At 46.8% G+C, this 19,680-nt stretch overlaps 1 protein-coding gene across 1 annotated transcript; it reads right to left on the bottom strand.

The window, feature by feature from the left end:
• Nucleotides 1–8,402: 8,402 nt before the first annotated feature.
• LOC147646312 (serine/threonine-protein kinase PAK 3-like) lies at nt 8,403–13,700 on the bottom strand. The gene is made up of 4 exons (XM_086873655.1): nt 13,161–13,700; nt 12,452–12,569; nt 11,929–12,028; nt 8,403–11,464 (listed from the first exon to the last, which is right to left on the bottom strand). The coding sequence occupies exons 1-4, from the start codon at nt 13,397–13,399 to the stop codon at nt 11,034–11,036; spliced, it is 888 nt and encodes a 295-aa protein (XP_086729781.1). The 5' UTR covers nt 13,400–13,700; the 3' UTR covers nt 8,403–11,033.
• Between the last annotated feature and the right edge of the window lie 5,980 nt (nt 13,701–19,680).

The raw sequence follows: 19,680 nt of genomic DNA, 5'->3' as shown, positions 1-19,680 counted from the left end.
ACAATTACTACACAGGCTAAACTCTTAAACTATTATCTAACTACTTTTAACACAGGTGCTCTGGTATATATGTAGTCTAAGCGTGGAAGCAATTTGCTGAAAGGGTAAACACACAACTACAATTTGCTTTATATACAGTTAGATGGAGTCTCTACACTTTTCTTAGATCTTCTACAGAATTTCCTTCACTAACAGACTATGATTTAACACGATTCAGTCTTGGAACGTTCACTGCTCCCTTGATGTCAGCTGGCAGCTGATCGGTGACTGAGGGCTTTGATGTTCAGGTTGTTCTTCACATCCTTCTAAATCTTAAAACAAAGGATAACTGAAAAATTGGTAGAGACACAACATCATAATAACAACATAAAATCTCTGTTGGCAACTGTCTGTGTAGTGTTCAGACACAACTGTGTCCTGACAGCTCCACTTCTGATCCATGTCTGGAGTACCAAGGCTGTGTGGTGACATCTCTGTTCACTGGATCTCGTGTGTTCAGAGGCACACAGTCTGGTCAGATGGACAGGTGACCTTTTTGAACCTGCCAACAAAACACAGACACTTCTCCCCTTGAAGTTAATGAATTACACTAATCAAAATGCTTTTAGGATATCAATTTTCCCCGTTTTCTTAAAAAAAAAATAAAAATGAGATGTACTTCTGTTATAAACATCAACATCAACACAAACCCATATACACAAGGATTAAGAACCTATAGCAGTTAAAAATCTTATTAAATCATAAACATTATTAATAAGATATGTAATATAAAACTACTATTAATTACTAAAACACTGCACCAGCATCCCATAGTTAGCAAACAAACAGAAACAAAAAATCATCAGTGAAGGATTGGATAACCACCTCCGGAAATGATTCTCCAAGCTCACTTCAAAATTGATCCAGCTGTCATATTAATAGGGTCAAATTGCTGAGTCAAAAAGTGACTCAAATACTGATTTGGTACAGAAAACATCTGGATCTGTTGGCAAACAAATCTGTCCAGGTAAAGTCAAGGCTTGGCCAGGGCCTGGCTTTAAACTGGAAAGATGCCTCTTAACTCATTTCTAAAACAAGGTTCTCAATAGTAGCAGCTAGGAGATGCTTACAGCACAGCAAATTGTTAAAATGCATTTGTACAAATCAAATGATCAGAAGCCTCAGGTACCAGACCAATTAAACCATGCAGCAGTTGGTTTAATCTGAAGCCTCTCCCATGGCAGCTGATCCTCAGCAATGGTACATCTTCTTAAAATTCTGGAAACACTGAAAAATAAGAAAGCTATAACAAACAAAAGCTGCAGAGATTGCAACAACCAATAGAACTCCTGATGAAGTCAAGGGTGTCACAGACTGCATTCCCTTCTATCCACAAGCAGGTGTTCATCAGCGTTCTGTCACAGCTGTTTCAGTTGTGGCTGTCTTCATCTCTCTAGGAAAATAACTATAATTTGCAGTTTAGACAAGTGTCTCCAATAAAACATAAAACAATTTAAATTAAACAATATTTAAACCTAACAATAATGATTTATGACAAAAGGAAGTAACAAACTTAACCTTAAAAGAATATCTAAGTTATAAAACTTAACTTAAAAACATTCAAGCCTAAATATAATAAAACTTGACTTTTCTTAATTCTATTAACACTTAATCTATATTAAATAAAAACATAACTTAATCTTATTCTGTTACTATAAAGAGGCAACTAAAGGTTTGATATGTACCTTTTAAACACAATATAACAGTAACATGGATTCACTATAAAGATTATAAAAACATAACAAATCCATCACAATACTATGTCATCTAGCTTTGAGAATAATTCGCAATAACTGCAAATGGTACTAAAAATACTTATTCATAATAGGAATTTGCCTTGCTTAAATTGGTTAGGATTTTAAAGTGCAGTATTTCTAGAGAAAAACCACAACAACACAGGATTTGGCAAGTTGCCATTTAGCTTTTGTAGCACTTTTCAGAAACATTAAGCCCAATTCTTAAACTAAAATCCAAATTGGTATATATGCAGTTATATGTGTTTTATATAACAAAAGGACTCACATTGAAATTACCTTATTAAAATTGTGGAAAAAACAAGCAAATGGGTAATATATACTTTAACTTAACTTTGTCTTGTACAGTAAAGTTCTCTTAACTAATTATTTTTTAAACCACAAATCTCTTCTGCAGATAACGTTAATTGGAGTGTTTTCCTAGTAGCTGTAAATCATACCATATTTTAACCTTAGGTTCTAAAACCAGTTATTGCAAGGTAACTTCTGTTAATATTCACCTTAAACACCTTTTTTTTTGAAAAGGGACCTTTTTAAACTTTCAAAGAATCACAATAATTTCTCCAGGAAAACTCAATAAACTGCAATTGCATTAACTCATAATTACTTAAAACACAAAATTAACTCTAACAGGGTATACAAAAACATTTTTAAAAACCAATGAATCATGACTTTTTAACAAACTGGGTACTATCCTGGTGCTTTTTCTTAGAGAGGGAGCAGGGGGGTGGACTGCCCGCCCTGCTGCTGCTCTCTGCTGCTGTTATCTTTCTTCACATTCTCCACATACTCTCGCAGAAAATAACCCAAAAAAAACACCTCACAAAGTTAACTTTAACACATACAGTTGTTTCTCTCAATCTCTCTTGTTCACTGAGAGAGGAAAAAAGGGGCACAATTTTTACAAAAGCAAGCGATGTTACACGAAAATCTCTCACAGCCAGGTGCTAACAACGGTGACCATTGCAGCTTATCAACTTCTAATTACAGTGATGAATTTCATACTAGATACCATATAGTTTGTGATTTTTTGGCTATTTTGTCTCTTTTTGAAGCTGTCTGAGCCACCTGTTTCTGCTCAGCTGTTTCTGTAATTGTTCAGCATGGCCTTGGAAATTTTCTGCACTGCTTCTGCCCCAGGGGCGCCTCCGCTCTCTGCGCACACCTCAGTGCTCCCCCATGTCCCCCTGGTTTGGGTGGAAACCAATCTAAATTTGGATTCTTTTCTTCCAGGGTAGCAAAGTTGGAACTTAAATAAGATTGTAATATTAAGAGTGACTCCAAAAGTGAAGCAAATAGTTCAGGATATATCACATCCTGCTGTAACTCAACAGATTCTGTTCGTTGTTTCAGCGTTGCTGTGGAATTTCTTTCTCATTATTTCCTTCTCTCTGACTCTCCCTCCCTCTTTCCATGGGCAGCATAGATAGGAGTTTTTGCCCAGCAGTGGGAGGTAAAGGTGTACGCATACCTATAAGCAAGAAGTCCAGGAAGCTCCTTGCACAAATCAAAACCCTTAAGCTGTGGCTTTTCTAAAAAGCAGGTAAATAAATCATGTGCTGCTTGCCTTTCCATCTTACCGTCAGCGCTGTTGCAGCCCTACAAGGTTCGGCAGCACGTTACGGCCAGGACTCTCCTCTGAGGTCGCCTGGGGCGCGGCACCGTTGCTTTTCGCCGTCCTTGCTGCAGAGGACCCGTCCCCTGTCGCCAACTCCCGTGGCCTTCGCTTTTTAATGTCCCAAAGGTCCCAAAGGTCCCAAGGGTCCCATTTGTTCGGGCGCCATTTGATGAGTTCGGCGGGAGACAAGCAGCACTCAATATGAAAGATCAGCAAGTCTCCTTTATTGGTAACTCCAAACTCCCTATATAACATCAATAATTAGGCTCCTACATTGTGCAAAAGCAAGCTCATTATTGGATATTTTGTTTAAGGACAACTCCACCTAGTTCCACATTCTTGTGGTCGTTCATCTGTGCTGAATCCACATTCTTCTGATCACAGTGTCCTGTTCTCAGTTCACAGTTATCACTAAGGTCTTTCTGACATTGCAACATCTCATACCAACTACACTCTACTGTTGTTTAATTCTTTCTCAGCTAATTGCTGCATGGGAACAACCTTTGTTGGCTAGCCACTCTTCCACACTGTTGAGCTTCGGGAGCCTCCCGGGAAGCACCAGCCCTCCCCAGACCACCCTTGGGAGCACTTTTCCCTTTCTCTCTGCTGACAATTTTATCCCCAAAACTGCCGTGGGAATGTTGTATCCAAGCACATCCTCCAGCGCTGCACTTTCCTCCTGGGAACTCCCTGTGCAGGGAATGTGTCTGTGCTTTTCCCTGCTCTGTTCACTGACAAACAACCCTGAGCCCGTGGGACTGTCAGAGCTCCTTCATGCAATGAAATCAGGTTGTGTTTCTCATGGCATGTTCTGGAGGAGCTTTTCTTGGTGTGTCTTGTGCTGCTGGAAATGACACAAGAGCCAGGAGGGAACAGAAGCTGCTGCTGCCCGTTGGCTCAGGGCCAGGGAACCAAGTTGTGCTCCCGGGCAGTTGGGCCCTGCTGGAAGCAGAGCCGCGTTTCCCTTGAGCAGCTCAAGCTTGTGACAGCTCCAAACAGGAAACCTCAGCAGAAAACTCTTCCTCCAAACTCAGCTGCTTTCCCTCCTGCAGCTGTTTGGGAAAGAGCCTCAAAGCACAGACTCTGCTGGGAGCCATTGGTGCATTTCCTCCCTCCCGGCAGCAGCAGCTCCTGAGCCCTTCACGGGCTCCTGGCCCTTCCCAAACCCTTCAGCTCCCTTTCAACTCTCAGCACTCACTAACATGTGTATTTCTTTCATATTTAAACTGCATTTAAACTTCTCCTTTTCTCTCCTCTCTATCTTTTTTATCTCCTCTTTATCTCCTTTAATCCTGTCAGCCCCAGTAGGATGGGGATGGAGTCTTGGGGTGGGTGTGGGATGAACTGAGGATCCAGCAGAGAAGGGCAAGGCAGAGGGGAGAGGACTCAGCCAACCCTTCTCCTGCTCTCTCCTCCCCCAGGCTCCAGCTAAAGCAAGTCAGACTGGAAAGGATCCCACAAATGCTGTGTTCTCCTCCCTCTGAGCTTGGCTGGGGATCCTCAGCTTCAGCCTGGTGCAGTGGCTGAGATTCGCTAATTTGAGTTTTTTGTCTAATGCACTAAATAATGTGGTGGGTTTAGCACTGGCTGAAATCTCCAGGGCACTTACTCATTTCTCACTGTGAAATATGGATTAGGAGAAGGGAAAACCAGGCTTTAAACTTAGAAGGAATAAAGGAACTTTATTAACAGGACTACAAGAATGAGAAACCAGAATAAAACTTACAGAATGCCTTTCTTCTCCTGAATAACTTTTGTTGTTTTTTTTTTTTTAACTGACAGCATAGAGATAGAACTTGGGATGTTAAAACAGAATTCATTACACAAGAGTTTTTTATTAGTTTTTGTAGGGAGAGGAGTTTTTTCTTATTGTATCATGAAGACTTTTTTACAAGAAACAAGTTTTTTGTGGTTTTTTATTTTTACAAATAGCAGGCATCTGGGAAAAAAAATTTCTATTGTGACATTTTTCTCATTTTTACAGCCCTCCTAGAGGTGTGTCTATGGGTTATGAATTCATGGGGTGTTATTTTAAGGATGAGTTGTTTAAAGCAAAAGTTTTCTTCATTTGTTTTTGCGATCATCTTTGGAAATGGAAGTTTTCTACTTCTCTCCATCAATGCAATGGGGATGTTATTGTTTTTATTTATTTTCTGTTCAAGCTTTTCATGGGATTACAGTTATTTTAACATTTGTTTCATTAATGGATGCTTTTGTTTAGATTTACAATTTTAATACTTTATTTTATACTTTTTTTCATGAAGTAAATGAGATATTTTAGTATATCAATGATTATCTCTATAGTCTTACTAAATGATTATTTTAGTTTCAATTGCCATTTTTTCATTTCTTTTCTATCTGAGGTTTGGCCCTTTTTTTTACTGACTTTGATGTTTTTATGTTGTTTTTTTGTGTGTTATTACTCTGTCCTTTTCTGTCCCTGGAGAGATGAACAAGGTTTGTAGGTCTCATCCGTGTATTGAAAGGGTTAATATCTTGCCAAAGCTCATAATCTTCCTAGTGTTCCAAATAAATAGGTACTGTGAGGGATACATATCACAGGTGAGCACCCAGTGCACAATCTGCTTTGGATTAAATCCCATCTCCGTCTTCATCAGCTCACAGTCACTGTGACACTATTCCTGCATGGAAGAAACAGGCTGGGATGCCCCTTTCTGCTTTTGATCCTTTTATTGGCAAATGAAATATTCTATTTGAAAACCTTCAAACCCTGGAGTTTCTTTGTATTTTCACCTGAAAATGGTGCCAGCCGAGGTTCCCAAGTGTCTGGTACGTGTTTGTGTGCACAGAGCAAAGGTGTCAGCCTGTGTGCGTGGCCCGGGTGTCTGTCAATGTCCATTGAAGCAGACGGCTGGAAGGGGGCTCTGCCCGCCCTGCGCTGCTCCGGGGCTGGGGCTGGGCTGGCAGAGGCTGCAGAGCGCTCTGAGAGGCACAGCCTCAGCCCCGGCCGGCATCTTGTGCACGGTGGCACAGCCTCAGCCCCGGCCGGCATCTTGTGCACGGTGACACAGCCTCAGCCCCGGCCGCCATCTTGTGCACGGTGGCACAGCCTCAGCCCCGGCCGGCATCTTGTGCATGGTGGCACAGCCTCAGCCCCGGCCGCCATCTTGTGCATGGTGGCAGCTCTGAGGGCTGTGCGAGGGATGCTCTTCCCCAGCGCTGTTTCGTGTCCTTTCCTTTCCCAGGATGGCATTTGGAAATGTTTCTTTGGCCCTATCAATACACAGCTCACTGTCTTACTCACTTCATGCCTGGAAGGTTCTAAGAAGACCATGAAAAGCATAGCGTGATTATGATGCACAAATAATAGTCAAGAAAACAGTACTCCATCGTGTAGGGCCTACAGAGCAGGGATTCGTTTATTCAACACCAGGAGTGAGGGGGAAGCTCCACCACAAACTCACTTGTCCATTCTTTGCACAGGACAAGCTTTTAAACTTTTTTAACTTAATGGGCACATTCTACTTTCCTAAGCTTCATATTTTCTAATTCCATGATTGTGGAAGCCCTTGCAGCAGGGCTCTGCATGAGGTAGTTGTCAGCCTCCTGGTGTCATTTTGGACGAAGGCTCAGGAGCTACCTAAATTCAAAAGGCCTTTTTGTTACACTTCAACACTTTCCTTTTCTCGGAATTCAACACAAACTTATAGTCAGTAAGTTCTGCAAGTTCTCTTGCTGTGTGAGGCCACATTGTGTCTTTCATTCAGCAATTAATGAAGAAAACACAAATTGCCTACTGAGACCCTTCTGCTCCCTCCCAAATCACTACTCAAGAACAAGCCTCAGGCACATGCCCATAGTCCCTCTCTGCCAGCAGCTCCGAGCTGCATAGCACAGTGCTTGCTGTGCCCCAGAGAGCACCAAGCAGGCTGGCCTGGTGCCCCTGAATATTTCTGCAAAACCCTCTGCATTTCACACCTTTGCTGTGGCTCAGTGCAGAGCTCCAGGATTGCAGGCGCTTGGTCCCAGAGCTGTGTGAGGCACTGGCTCGTGCAGATGTGCCCTGACTTGCTGTCAGTGCCTCACGCTGGCCTCGGTTCCCCTGGCAGAAATGCCGTGCCTGAAGGACAATGCCCTGTGCTGGAGCCTGCGGAGCAGCCCGGCTCCCTCCCCCTGTGCCCAGAGTGCTGCACACATTGCTGACCATTGCCAGGAGTTCCAGGGCAGGCGGCAGAAGAGCAGCAATGGTCAGGCAGGGCAGCAGCCCTGGGCTGCTCTTTGCCTTTCTCTCCTCCTGTGCAGACTCCAGACAGCCCATGGCACCAGTGTGTGCTGTGCCCAGCACGGCGCCGCTTCCCCTCAGGAGCAGCCAGCTGCCAGCTTGGCTCTGAGAGCGGAGGATTTGCCTGGGGCCAGCAAGAGGCAGCCAGGGCCAGGCTGCTGCCTCTTGCAGCTCCAAGGGCCTCCTTCCAGCCTGCCTCTGCCGAGGCTCAGGCTTCTCTGGGCTCTGTCAGGGCTCTGCTGGGGCTCCAGCCTGGCCAAGGCCGGGCCCGCTCTCACCTCACAGGCGCTGACAGCTCTGCACCACAGGAGACCTTGCACAGCACCCTCACTGCTCTTTCTGCTTTCTCTCTTCAGCCAGACTCTCCTCCAGCCAAAGAGATTTCTCTTAGGGATACAAATCCAAGTGGCAGGAACCCAAATGTTCTCGAGTCACATCTGCACAACCTGCATCTGCACAGGATGTTTGCGTTGCACCGCTCCTCCTTTGGTTTTTCCTGCAAATGCCATTGCTGTTTCTGCCTCAAATAGAAATGTCAGAGCTGGGAAAAACTTGTCCAGTTGGCCATATTCCAAAGGCAGTGTGGTCTGGAGAGGATGAATGAAGAGGAGCCTTCCCCCCTTACAAACTGTACCAAAGAAGCCATCAATGTCACTTTCCACCTCTAAGAAAAAACTGACAATTCAGGAGGAAATGTTGAGCTTTCTCACAGGGTCAGAAGGAGAGAAATGTTCCAAAGGAGTTGAGATTTTAGAAATTTTATTTAAAATCCTACTCTACAATCCTACACTACAAACCTACACTACCATCCTGCACTACAATCCTACTCTATAATCCTACTCTACAATCCTACTCTGCAATCCTACTCTATAATCCTACTCTAAGTTGGCCATGGAGAAGACAGTTTATAAATTGATTGTTGCATTCCTGCCTCCTCCTTCCACTTCTTCACTGCAACGATGAGAGGTGCCAAGCTGGACCCAGGCATGGCCGATGTTATAAATTGATGCTGCAGAAAGGAAAAGAAAACAACAAGAAAGCATGATTTTCCAATCTAAGAGCTTTAAAGGCAGGGGAATACTTTTTAAATGAAATGGGGATTGAGTCAGAGTAGGTCAGGAGCATGGGGCAAGAGTGGCACAGGTTGCCCCAAGAGCTGGTAGGTGGCCCATCCCTGGAAATATCTGAGGTGTGAGTATCCTGATCTCTTGAAAGATGTCCCTGCTCATTGCAGGACACAGTCTAAATGACCTTTCCATGTCCCTGTGTGTTAGTTTGAGATGAATTGACATTTAGGGAAAGAAGTAAGAAACCCCGCACGGAAGTGATTTCTTTGAGAGAAGCTGCTGGGAGCTTCCTCTGTGCCAGAGACAGGCCAATGGCTGGCTAGTTCTGAGAACTGACAACATTTTGCACCATTTAGAAATGAGATGTGCCTCTGTGATGATGCACATTTTGAAAACCACCAGCCCGGGCACTGGCCCTCTTTGCTTCCGGAGCCCGAAGGTAACGGAGCTCTGGTGAGGCCGGCCCTGCTCGCCCACGGCCTGTGCTCCTGGGGGAGGCCGGGCCAGAGCCCAGCGGCTCCCGGGCGGGGGATGGAGGCTGCGGGACCCCGGCCCCAGGCTGGGCCAGGCCACGGCTGCTGACATCTTGCCCACACTAAACCCTCTCCCCGGCGTGCAGCGACGGCTCCAGGCCGAGCCTCCCCTCCCAGCGGCTCCCGGGCAGAGAGAGGGGCCCAGCACAGCCTGAAATCCAACACCGTGACTGCCATGACCTGGGTGAGATTGAACCCTTTCACTGCACAGGTGAGACCTTTCTTATTCTTGTGGGCCTGCTAATAAAATTTGTTATTCCTTTGAAGTTTGAAGCCTGTTTTGCCCTTCTCCGAATCCAGAGCTCCCAGCAAGAAATGAGTAAGTGCCCTGGTGATTTTAGCCAGCGCTAAAACCCAGCACTCCCTGCCAGCCCAGCCCAGTCTAGGATTGCTCCCCACTGTCAGCTGAACAGCACCAAGGTTGGAAGGGAGGAGGATGGGGGCTCATCTGATGCCTTGGATTTCAGTGGAGGAGGAGCCCATCCCTGGGACACTGTTTCACCTGCAGCCCTTTTGGCATTTTACCTGCAGCAGCTCCTTGGCAGACCAGCGCTGCGCCTCGCCTTTCTGCAGGCAGCAGCTCAGGAAGTCACGCAGCAAAGGCGAGAATTGCTCGGGCTGCCGCAGCTGTGGGCTCCCTTCTGTGGCTATGTGGAATTTAGCCTGGAGAAAAAGGAAACACAAGGCTCCACCTGCTTCTTTCCCATCTGGAACTGCTCTCCCAGAGCCCATTGTTCCAGCTCCACTCTGCAGTGGCAGTTTTTGCCCTGGCAGAGAGGCAGACATGACTTTCCTGTAGCATTTGGATGATGACTTTCCTGTATCATGAAAAAACCCAAGCCCCAAAGCCACAGCTTTGCCAACATCCAGCAGATCTTGCCTTGGCAGCTGATTTCATTGCCTGCTCTAGTTAGTGGCAACTACATCAGCAAATACATGTTTCCTTCTCAAAGGATTCCCAGCAGCTTGGCAGCCTTTTTGGAAGAGGGATTTTGCTATTCTAACTAACTGTACTATTTCCAAGGATTCTTACATGAAAAGAATCTCTGCAGTGCTTGTTGGTCCCTTAAGCACAGCTGCCATAAAACAAAACTCATCCAGCTTTTTGTCCTGTTCTTGAAAATGATGGTAATTGGAAGAAAAGAAAGGAAATGCAGCAGGTGTTCCTCAGGGAAGGAAACAAACCTTTGGAATCTCATTTTCAACACAGACACATTAAGATGACTCCACAAATGTATGGGGTTGAAAATGCCTGTTTGGGCACACAGGAGCCACCTGCAGCTCTGTCTCTCAGCACTCTGAAAATTTCAGGTTCCCTTATGTGGCAAAAGGAAAATATTCATGGTGAAATCAGAAGTGTCATCCCTGTGGTAAGCCTGTGCTCGTTGGATTCTCAAGTCAATGCATTAACGCTGTGCCCATCCCAGAAAGTGCCAGGAAACAAACAGGAGGTTTTGGCAGGCTCTCCCCGTCACCAGGCTCCAGCTTGGTGATGTGGAGAAAGTGGCTTGGGTTATGAAAGAAGGTGGTCACTGAGTGTCTCAGCAGCACTGCACAAGAAGCAGAAGAGACTCTGGCTTTACAGCCTCATCTCCAGGTTTCAGGCAAGTTTCCCTGTGAGAAGAATGGGGCTGCACTTCTTCTCTCAAAAGCACTGTTTTAGAAACTTGGTTTGGTTTGAGTTTCTTTGCTTCATTTCTGGAAAGATAACAGCAGCTCTGAGATGCTTGTTTCCTATTCTTGGGGCCATCTACACAGCCAAAAGAGCTGGAACGACTTCTAAGGCAAAGCAAAATGCTGCCTGAGAATGGAGATGGTTTGGGCGAGGTAAGGCTTGAGTTCCCCCAGTGCTGCAACCAAAGCTCCAGCAGATGCTGATGTGCTGCAGGGCCATTTGTAGAAGGGGCCTTGGTGGAAGTACTTCCAGCAGATGGCCATGGGATTTTGTGCAGTGAGCAGAGAACACGGGACAGGTGAGAAAGACAGCGGGATCAGAGAGTATTTGCTCCTTACCGATCGAGCAGTGAAACTGTCATAAGGAGTTTTTTGTTCGGCCATTTCAATTGCCACAATTCCAAAAGACCACACGTCCACTTTGGGGCCATATGGTTGACGCTTCACCACTTCAGGTGCCATCCACCAAGGAGTCCCGGTCACTGAGCACCGCTGATTTTGCTCAGGGGTGAGCTGAGCAGAAAGGCCAAAATCAGCTGAGGAGAAAGCAAAATACTCTTTTAATTTTAATACTCTCAATTAGGAAACCAAGCCAGAGAATTCCCCAGTGGAAGTTTGAGAATGTGCAGTTGAATTTCCTGAACAATACTCCCTTCTCTGTTTCCTTGGGGCTTTAGCCAAGGCAATATGAATTGGCTACTTCAAACATCCCCCCATTTTTTACACTTCCTCCAGCAGTGCCTTTTGCTCCCCTGAAGGTTTAGATTGTAGCTCCCTCCCTCTGGAAGGAACACACACAGACACACACAGAGCAATAGCACTCTGGGCTGCTTGTGGTTCCTTGTCATAGCTGTGTGCACCCTGCAACTGTACCTTCAGCCCACAGCAGGGGGGACCCCTGCACTGCCAGCAGCAGCATTTTTGGGGAGCTGGCAGTCACTGAAAGCAGCCCCACACCCCCCATTCCTGGAAGGCTGAAGCTGAGCAAGAATACACTGACCCAGCTTGACAGAGCCGTCGGTTCTGAGAAGGATGTTGTTGCTCTTGACATCTCGATGGATCACGTGGTTGGAGTGAAGAAAATCCAGTCCTTGCAGGCACTGAGAGAGAAAAGAGAACCAGGGGGGCAAAAAGTAGTGCTGTGAGTTCATCGCACAAGCAAGGAAACAGCTGTGGAAGGTTCCCTTTGCAGGGGAATGGGGAGGAATGGCAGAACACAGCGCCATTGAGAGCAAGAGCCTGCTGTTCCCACAGTAGCAGAGCAGCACCTTTCTCAGTGGAGAACTGCAAATGCCAATGCAAGAGACAGAGATAGAATACAAGAGCAGGGGATAAGAGTACAGGAAGTGAGTCCAGTGAGTGTAGGGGCACTGGCAGACAGTTCCCTTGAGATGCTCTTGCTTGCCCATAGTCTAGCAGCAGCACAGAAACCAAGCCCGGCCCATGAAATCACTCCCATTCTGAGCCCCTGTTTCCCAGACAATGCAGCTCAAGGCCTTGGAAGCACAGATGGGATCCCTGACCTCCCGACTGACAGCTGCAATCTCTCCTTCAGACATTTGAATCTCGTCGATGAGATCTCTCAGAGTGCCTCCGTCCATGTACTCCATCACCAGCCAGAGTTCCTCATGCACAAGGTAGCTGAAAAAGGAAACAAGGCCATGCAGGTGAACATGCACGGCTAGGTTGGTTTTTTGCTTGAGTCTTGTTTCTGGGTCCCTTGGAGACAAGGGCAGAAGTAAAGGCATAGACATTGCCTCTAGGCTGTGCAGTGTTTGCAGTCTGTGCTGTCTCAAGGAGAAAGGCAGTTTAGGAAGAGCCCAGATAAAAAACTTGTCACGCATGGCATTTCTGGAAATAAGCACCTAGTCTTCCCGGCATGCACAGCAATGGAAAAGAGGGGCAACAATGCAAGGGCAATCCTCTCTTGGATGGTTCATCAGCATTTAAGAAACTTGAAAAACTCAAGCCCAAAGTACTGTGGAGGCAATGAACTTAGAAGGTATTGAATTCTTAAGATAGGGCTGATGCAGGTTTTTGAACAATGTTCTGTCTGCATTTGCCAGGGTGGATTCATGCAGACAAAATGCAGTCTCTTCCCATCCATTGGAGATAAGTAGAGAAATAATCATTAACAACTCTATTTCCTGCCACTGACCAAAGTGGGTTTTTAAGCTCTCATGCTTGTAGTATGTAAAGAAACATTCAAGGGATAGGACCATGACCACTCACCTGGCTAAGTAATTCACGATCCTGGGACTCCTATTACTCTCCATGATCCTGATTTCATTCATGGTTAGTATCTTCCTACTCACTCCTTGCACATTTATTTTCTTTATGGCCACCTCAAATGACATTGAAAAGGAGTAATTTGAGAAAATTGGTAGCATGAGACCACAACACACATGGAGCAAGTGATTTTGGAATGGCACAGCCAAGCTGTGCCAAAGTGCCTTGTGATTAGACCTCATCACTGGAGTAATTAGGGAGTGACATTGCAACAGCCCATTTCTCTGCTCCCTTGGGGGTCAGTTACAGGACATGTGGCCACTGAGGATTTGCCTTGTCCACAAAGCCTGTTCCAAGTGCAATTTGCAGGCTGGCTCCAGTCTGTGCTTCTTGTGCCTTTTCAGCACAGCTCTACTCAAAGCTCCAGCCACAGCTGTCAGCAGTGGGGAAAGGCCTGGAGAGCAGCAGAGGCTGCAGGGGCTGTTGCCATTTACCTCTCCTCCTGTTGCAATGTCAAGTGCTCTGGAAACCTCTCCAAAACCCCTAGCAACAAAACAGCAGCAAAGAAAGGAGAAGCCATTTAGATCTTGCAGTGGAAGCCAGTCCAGACAGGAGAGCTCTGCTGTAAATGCCTAAAAGCTGCAGGTTGCAGGAGGGGTCTGCCAGAAGGCAGATGATGCATTTTCCCCTCAAGTGCCTGGGCACTGGGCCTGTTCCTGAAGCCTTGGGCTTTACTGCCTCAGCTCCAAAAGGCAGCTTATTCCTTCATCTCGGCTATCAGCTTCTAAACTGTGCAATTCTAATCCTGAGCACGGAGTATTTCCTTTAGCAAACTCTTGGAGAGAAATGTTCCAGAGAACTGTTATCTGACAGCTCTCATTGGGGGTAGGTTGTGCTTTCAGGCAAGCAAGATTATTCTCCTTTCATTAGTGTGGCCAGATGATTTGGAGACATCCAAAAATGCGAAGGAAATGAATCCTGAGCTGTCCCACACTTGAGAGACAAGCAGATTTACCAGGTTCTGTTCCTTGCTGCAGGCAAGACCTTGGCAGCATGGAGATGTCTTTGACAATGCCTTCTGAGCACACTTGACAAAATCTGGCCAGTACTGAGAGATGGGGCAGACTAAGCCCGCTGTCTGAACATGTGGACAACCTGTCTGACTTCCCACTTGATGGATATTCCCCCAGGGAAACACCTGGCCCATGGCTGTGTAGAAGTGACTGTGGTTGGACTCACCCGCTGCCAAGACTTTCCAGTTCGATGTATTTTGTGATGGGATTTTCCTTGTTCACCATTCTCCCTGAGGGAAACAAAATGCAAGATGCTGACTTTCAGGCAGAGATCCCAACTTGCAGGAGATGCCAAAGGCAGCCCCGCTGTCTGGGGCTCTGAACCCTCTGTGGTCAGCTGGGCAGCAAGCACAGCAGCAACAAGACAGGCAGTTGTGCAGTACAAATGGGCAGCAGAGAGACTGATTTTGTCCAGTCCTTGGAAGGAAATGAAGCGCAGAGAGCACAGCAGGGCACAGCACAAGGCTGGCAAAGGCCAAGCATGAGCACTGACAAGCAATGGCAAGAAGACACAGCCAGCCTGAGCCCCTGACAAGCTGTGGCCCCCGTTCAGGACACAACAGCATTGCCTTGGAGATCAGACACAGCCAGGTGCAGATCAAGGCCCTTTTGTGTGCCAGCAGGTGAAGGTAGACACCAAATCAGCTGGGATCTTTTCTCAGCCCCACCAGGTCTTTTCTGAGAGCACAGCACTGGCAGCTGTTATGGGCAAGAAGCAGATTAAATGGGTTGTGCTGCAGAATCACAAAGGGCTTGATGTGTTTTCCCAGAGACTGATCTGAGCAGGGCTTGGGCCAATAGGTAGGATTCTAAGAGTCATGGGAATGGCTGGGAATCAGGGATGAAAAAGTGCCATGGATCTGAGGAATACACAGCACAGGGGCTGCAGGCTCGCTCCTGAGAAATGCCTGCAGTGCTGTTTTATCTGATCACACCACGTGGATGTGTCTCTTGGACACATCTTTATAAAAATAAAACTGGGATATTAATGACAGATTGTTATACAAGTATCTGTTTCTTCATTGTGGGCCCAATGAAAACATCTCTTGCTCTGTTTCTGCTGTCACCTGATGTTCTTTCAAAGGAGTCCTCACTGACAAAAATACAGCATTCTCATAAAAACCTTGTAGATGTAGTAGAGGCAATAAAAACAGCCCTAAAAATGACAGCAGTAAGACACATGGGGCAGAACAGCTCTTTCAGGATGGAGAAAAAGCAAAAACCCCTAAATGCAAAACCAAACAAGGATAAAAACTGAAAACTAAAAACGGAACCACAACAAAAAGACAAAACCCCAAAACCTGTCAATATCTCTGAAGTCTTTTGGTTCTGACAAGCGGTGGGAAGTCTGGAGTCTAAGGAGAATCTAGGAATCAAATATTCTGTTCAGTTTGGCCACTAGCACACAGGACTTGCATAGATCATTTGCTGGGCCACAGCCTTCTGCTGATCCAAGAACAATTCCTGCTTCTGCCTTTAGTGGCAAGGGAATGCCAGGCAAAGCCGAGCCAGTCCAAGCTGCCCTCAGAGGCAGCAGGAACAGCCAAAGCGCTCTCTCGCTGCCTCAGAGCACAGCAGTTCCTGTGGGGAGTCCTAAATGTCTCTGGGACACCAAAGTGAGGAGGATCATTTGCTACAGCTCTGCTGGCACGTGCACACAATACACTGTCCCTCAGACAAGAAATACACCAGACGTACTCAGTTGCTCCACGAAGTCTCCCAGGCTCTCCTGGAGCTGAGCAGCAGATGTGTCACTGCTGGACATGGACAAACTGCCCCGGCTCCACTGCTCAGCTTGGGGAACAAAGGCTCCTTTAGATGCTGCTGCTGCTGCTGCTGCTACAGCAGATTGAATGGAAGAGCCTGTGTAGATCTGCGAGAAGAAAGGAGTTTGTGTCAGAAAGCTGGCTGGCAGAGATTACCCCGAGTTCCCTTTTCAAATGCAAGCCCTTAGGAAGTTGCTGTTAGCCACATGCAAAGCTCATCAACTGGATTTTTTGGATGCCCACTTCTGGAACCAAATGGTCAAAACCCAAGGTTGGTTTTAATCAAGTTGATGGCCAGTTTCATATTCCATTTTCCTGGATTTTCTGAAGGATGACTGCAACAACGACCATTGCACTTCCTCCCAAGGATCCCTTTCCCCCTCCAAGGGCTGCAGACACATTTGCAGCTCCTTGTTCTAATGTTGGAGCTCCTCCCCCTCAGTCCTCTTTTCCTGCACCATCTTCAGAAGGTGCTCAGCCTACAGCACTTGTGCTTGGGACAGTACCTGTGCCTCCCGCCGACCTTGGGGCTCTTCATCAGCCGGCATTTGCTGGAAGCCTTCGCAGGCTGCCAGGTGAGATATCAACACGTCCACCTCAAGTCAAAGAGAACAAAGCAGTCAGAGACCACAGCTTGTCCCTGTGTGCCAAGGCTCATTGACTGTGAGCAAAGGGAAAGAGCAGGACAGCAGCAGATTCACCAAGGGATACAGACAGCTTGCAGCTTGTATTCCAAATCTGTCTGGGGGACTGTGTTCACTTGCAAAAAGCCCTGAAGAAACAAGGAGAGCAGGAGCAGGCCAGCAGGAATCCCTTGAGATGAGTGCTGGCAAAAGGGGCAAATGACTGGTGCCACTGTCCAGGGCAGCAGCTGAGATTGAGCACAGCAGGAAATGTCCTTCCAAGCAGCTGGGATAGACACTACAGCAGGATGGCACTGAGAGGCATCAGCCCAGCCCCCTGCTGCTCTGCAGAGGAAAGGCAAGAAGGGCAGAAAGCACCAGACTGCAGTGACTGCTGTGCCTATCGCTCTTTCACTCACTCGATTTTCTAGAGCCTCTTGCTGCTGAACGAGGAGATGGAATTTCTCTTCGATTGTTCTTCTTTCTTCCTCCAGCCTCTCCTCCCTTGCCCTGATCCTAGCCTCAGTTTCCTGCAGCTCTGCCAGAAGCTCCTCCTCAGAGGCCTGTGAAGAACCAGAGAGAGGAATGTCCATGAGTGGAGTGTCTGCCACACTTTCACTCACCTGGTTTTCTTGATTTCCTCTCTGCCAGGGGAGATTCATCTCCTCTTGGATGCTTCTGTCTTCCTCAGGCCTCCTCTTCACTGCCGTGATGGCCCTCGGAGCTTCGGGCAGCTCTGCCTGGGGCTCTGCCTCGATGTTCTGTACACACAAAAGGAGAGCGAGTGCCTGGGAGCTGCCCTTTTCAGGCCTGCACTGCCACTCCTGCCCTTCTGACATCTACACTCTTGTTAGAAATCCTGCTCATTCAGGGGACAAGGATGTGTGCAATTGGATCCTCTGCTGCAGGTCAGAGAGCCTCTATGGCCACCTCAGGATATGGAAGAGGACCAAGGTGTTTCTCCTCCCTCTTTTGTCAGCTGAGAATTCTGAGTGGCACTGACAGAGATCCTCAAAAGGCCCCACCAACAAATTAATTGACACACCCCTAGGGATGCCAATGAAGGAAGCCATGGGTCATGTAATGCATGTATGACCAAAGTCACCAAAAACCACCTAAACCATGGAATTGTCCCACCTCACTAGGACAGGCAGAAATTTATAGGTTAAACAGGGAGTGTCAGGACAGAAGAGGCAGGAGGAGGAAAACAGCTCTGAGGAGAAAAAACAACCATCTCTAAAGGGGTTCTTAGCAACACAAGACAGCACTCAAGGACTTGCAGCTTTGCCCCCACACTAGGCTCCAATGGAGTTTCCAAAGCTGCAGACTTCACCACAAAACGTATCAAGAGAAACTTGCCACTTGTGGATTTTGCCTCAGAAGAAGGGTTCAGAACTACACAGTTTGTTTCTTTGGCCACACAGGACAAGAATGGCCGGCCACAGCTTCATGGACAACACAATCATCTCCCTGCAGCTTATCAAAAGCCAAAAGACAGGTGGCCTAAAAGACTCTGCAGAAGTGAAGAATTACTCCAGAAAACTGCAGAACACTTCTCCAGGTCATCCTGAGGTTTCCAAAAAGGGACAGCAAACAAAGCAAGCCCTGTGAGCCCCAGAAATGCCGTGTGAGCCCTTGGCCATGGCTTGGCAGAAGCCAAGAGACAGAGCTTCCCTGAGCCAAGCAGCCAGCTGCTCACCCGCAGGCAGCAGCGCTTTGGGGCCTCAGCACGACGGCTGAAAGTCCAATTTCCAGCTGCCACGGGATGGGGGAATGGCTGGGTGCTGGCAGGACTCCAGCACTCAGCATCCTCAGCCAGCAACAGCAAGTGCTGGCTGCTCAGAAACTTGCAGCTCTGCCTTGCACTAAAGACAGCAGCACCCAGCACTGGCACTTACTGTCTGGGCATGGTCAGGCTGGGCTGTGACCACAGCTGGAGGCTCGTGCTCCTTTTGCTCATTTTGCTCCTCTTTGGCCTCTTCTCCAGGAGCAGAGGGAGCCACAGCAGAGTCTGCTCTTGCTTCTGGGCTCTGTGGACAGATGGTGGAGTTAGGGACAGGCAGCTCCCTATCATTTAGAACCTTATTTCTCTTCAGCTCGATTTCTACAACCAGCTCTACCAAGCACAAATCATCAGCTTTGATAGCAATGGGATTCTAAGTCTCTCCAAGTAAATTAAAATGGGTTAATTCAGCCAGGCTGCAAATAGTTCTGAATTAGAGAGTTCACCCTGGCTACTATCAGCAAGCAACGTTCTCTCTGCAAATCTGAGCTTTGAGTTCTTTTAAAGCTCTGCAATGGAAAATTAGGAAATAGCCAACAATGCCTTTGCTATTGCTGTTGTAAACATGGAAATGGATCTTCTTTCAGCCCACCCAGCTGGCCCTCTGCACTCTACTGCCACAGGCCAAGCTCACAGTTCCCTGCACAATTCTGAAACACCAGGAGCATCAAATGTTCCTTTCTGACTTACCTCAGGATCGGCACCTCTGAACACACGGCTCAGATGACCTGCAGTGGGCAAGGAAAAGGAACCAAATTCTTTGAGAAAACTGGAGAGAACCGTGGCCTATTTAGAGCAGCATCTGAGAAGATCTCCCAGGCTACATTTTCAAAGGTGTCCTGCTTGACTGGTGTGGTTTAAAGCAGCAACTAAAAAATCACTAGAAAACTTACTTATTTCTTGCTGTGAGATATGGATTAGAACAAGAGCAAAACAGGCTTAAAACTTAAATGGAATAAAGAAAGTTTATTGACAAAAACTACAAGAATAAGAAACCAGAATAAAACTTCCAGAACAACCCTTTTCTCCCCCACTACCCAACCATTTCCTTGTTTACATGACAACATGGAGACAAAAAACTTTGGATCTTTGGTGTTTACAACAGTTCCAATTCCTGCTGGAGTCTTTTCATCAGTCTTTGTAGAGAAACAGAAGTCTTCTTCTGCTATCTATGGAGTTTTTCACAAGAAAACGATTTTTCTTCATAGCTTTCTATTTCTCTGATGCCAGCTGCCCGCAAATCTGCCATCAGTTGTCTCCTTCCATTTCCCATCACTC

The sequence above is a fragment of the Cyanistes caeruleus genome, unplaced genomic scaffold (assembly GCF_971803275.1).
Source record: "Cyanistes caeruleus unplaced genomic scaffold, bCyaCae1.hap1.1 HAP1_SCAFFOLD_102, whole genome shotgun sequence".
NCBI lineage: Eukaryota > Metazoa > Chordata > Aves > Passeriformes > Paridae > Cyanistes > Cyanistes caeruleus.
The sequence above is the reverse complement of the archived record's forward strand: the minus strand, read 5'-3'. Positions and strand labels throughout refer to the sequence as shown.

What these genes read in the sequence shown, in the direction of transcription:
- LOC147646312 (XM_086873655.1), bottom strand. Translation starts at nt 13,399, where the DNA reads ATGAGGTCTAATCACAAGGCACTTTGGCACAGCTTGGCTGTGCCATTC. An exon ending in TTGCAGCTGTCAGTCGGGAG is followed by an intron (nt 12,029 to 12,451) that starts GTCAGGGATCCC and finishes TTTCTCTCTCAG; the next exon opens with TGCCTGCAAGGACTGGATTT. An exon ending in CGACGGCTCTGTCAAGCTGG is followed by an intron (nt 11,465 to 11,928) that starts GTCAGTGTATTC and finishes CTTTCTCCTCAG; the next exon opens with CTGATTTTGGCCTTTCTGCT.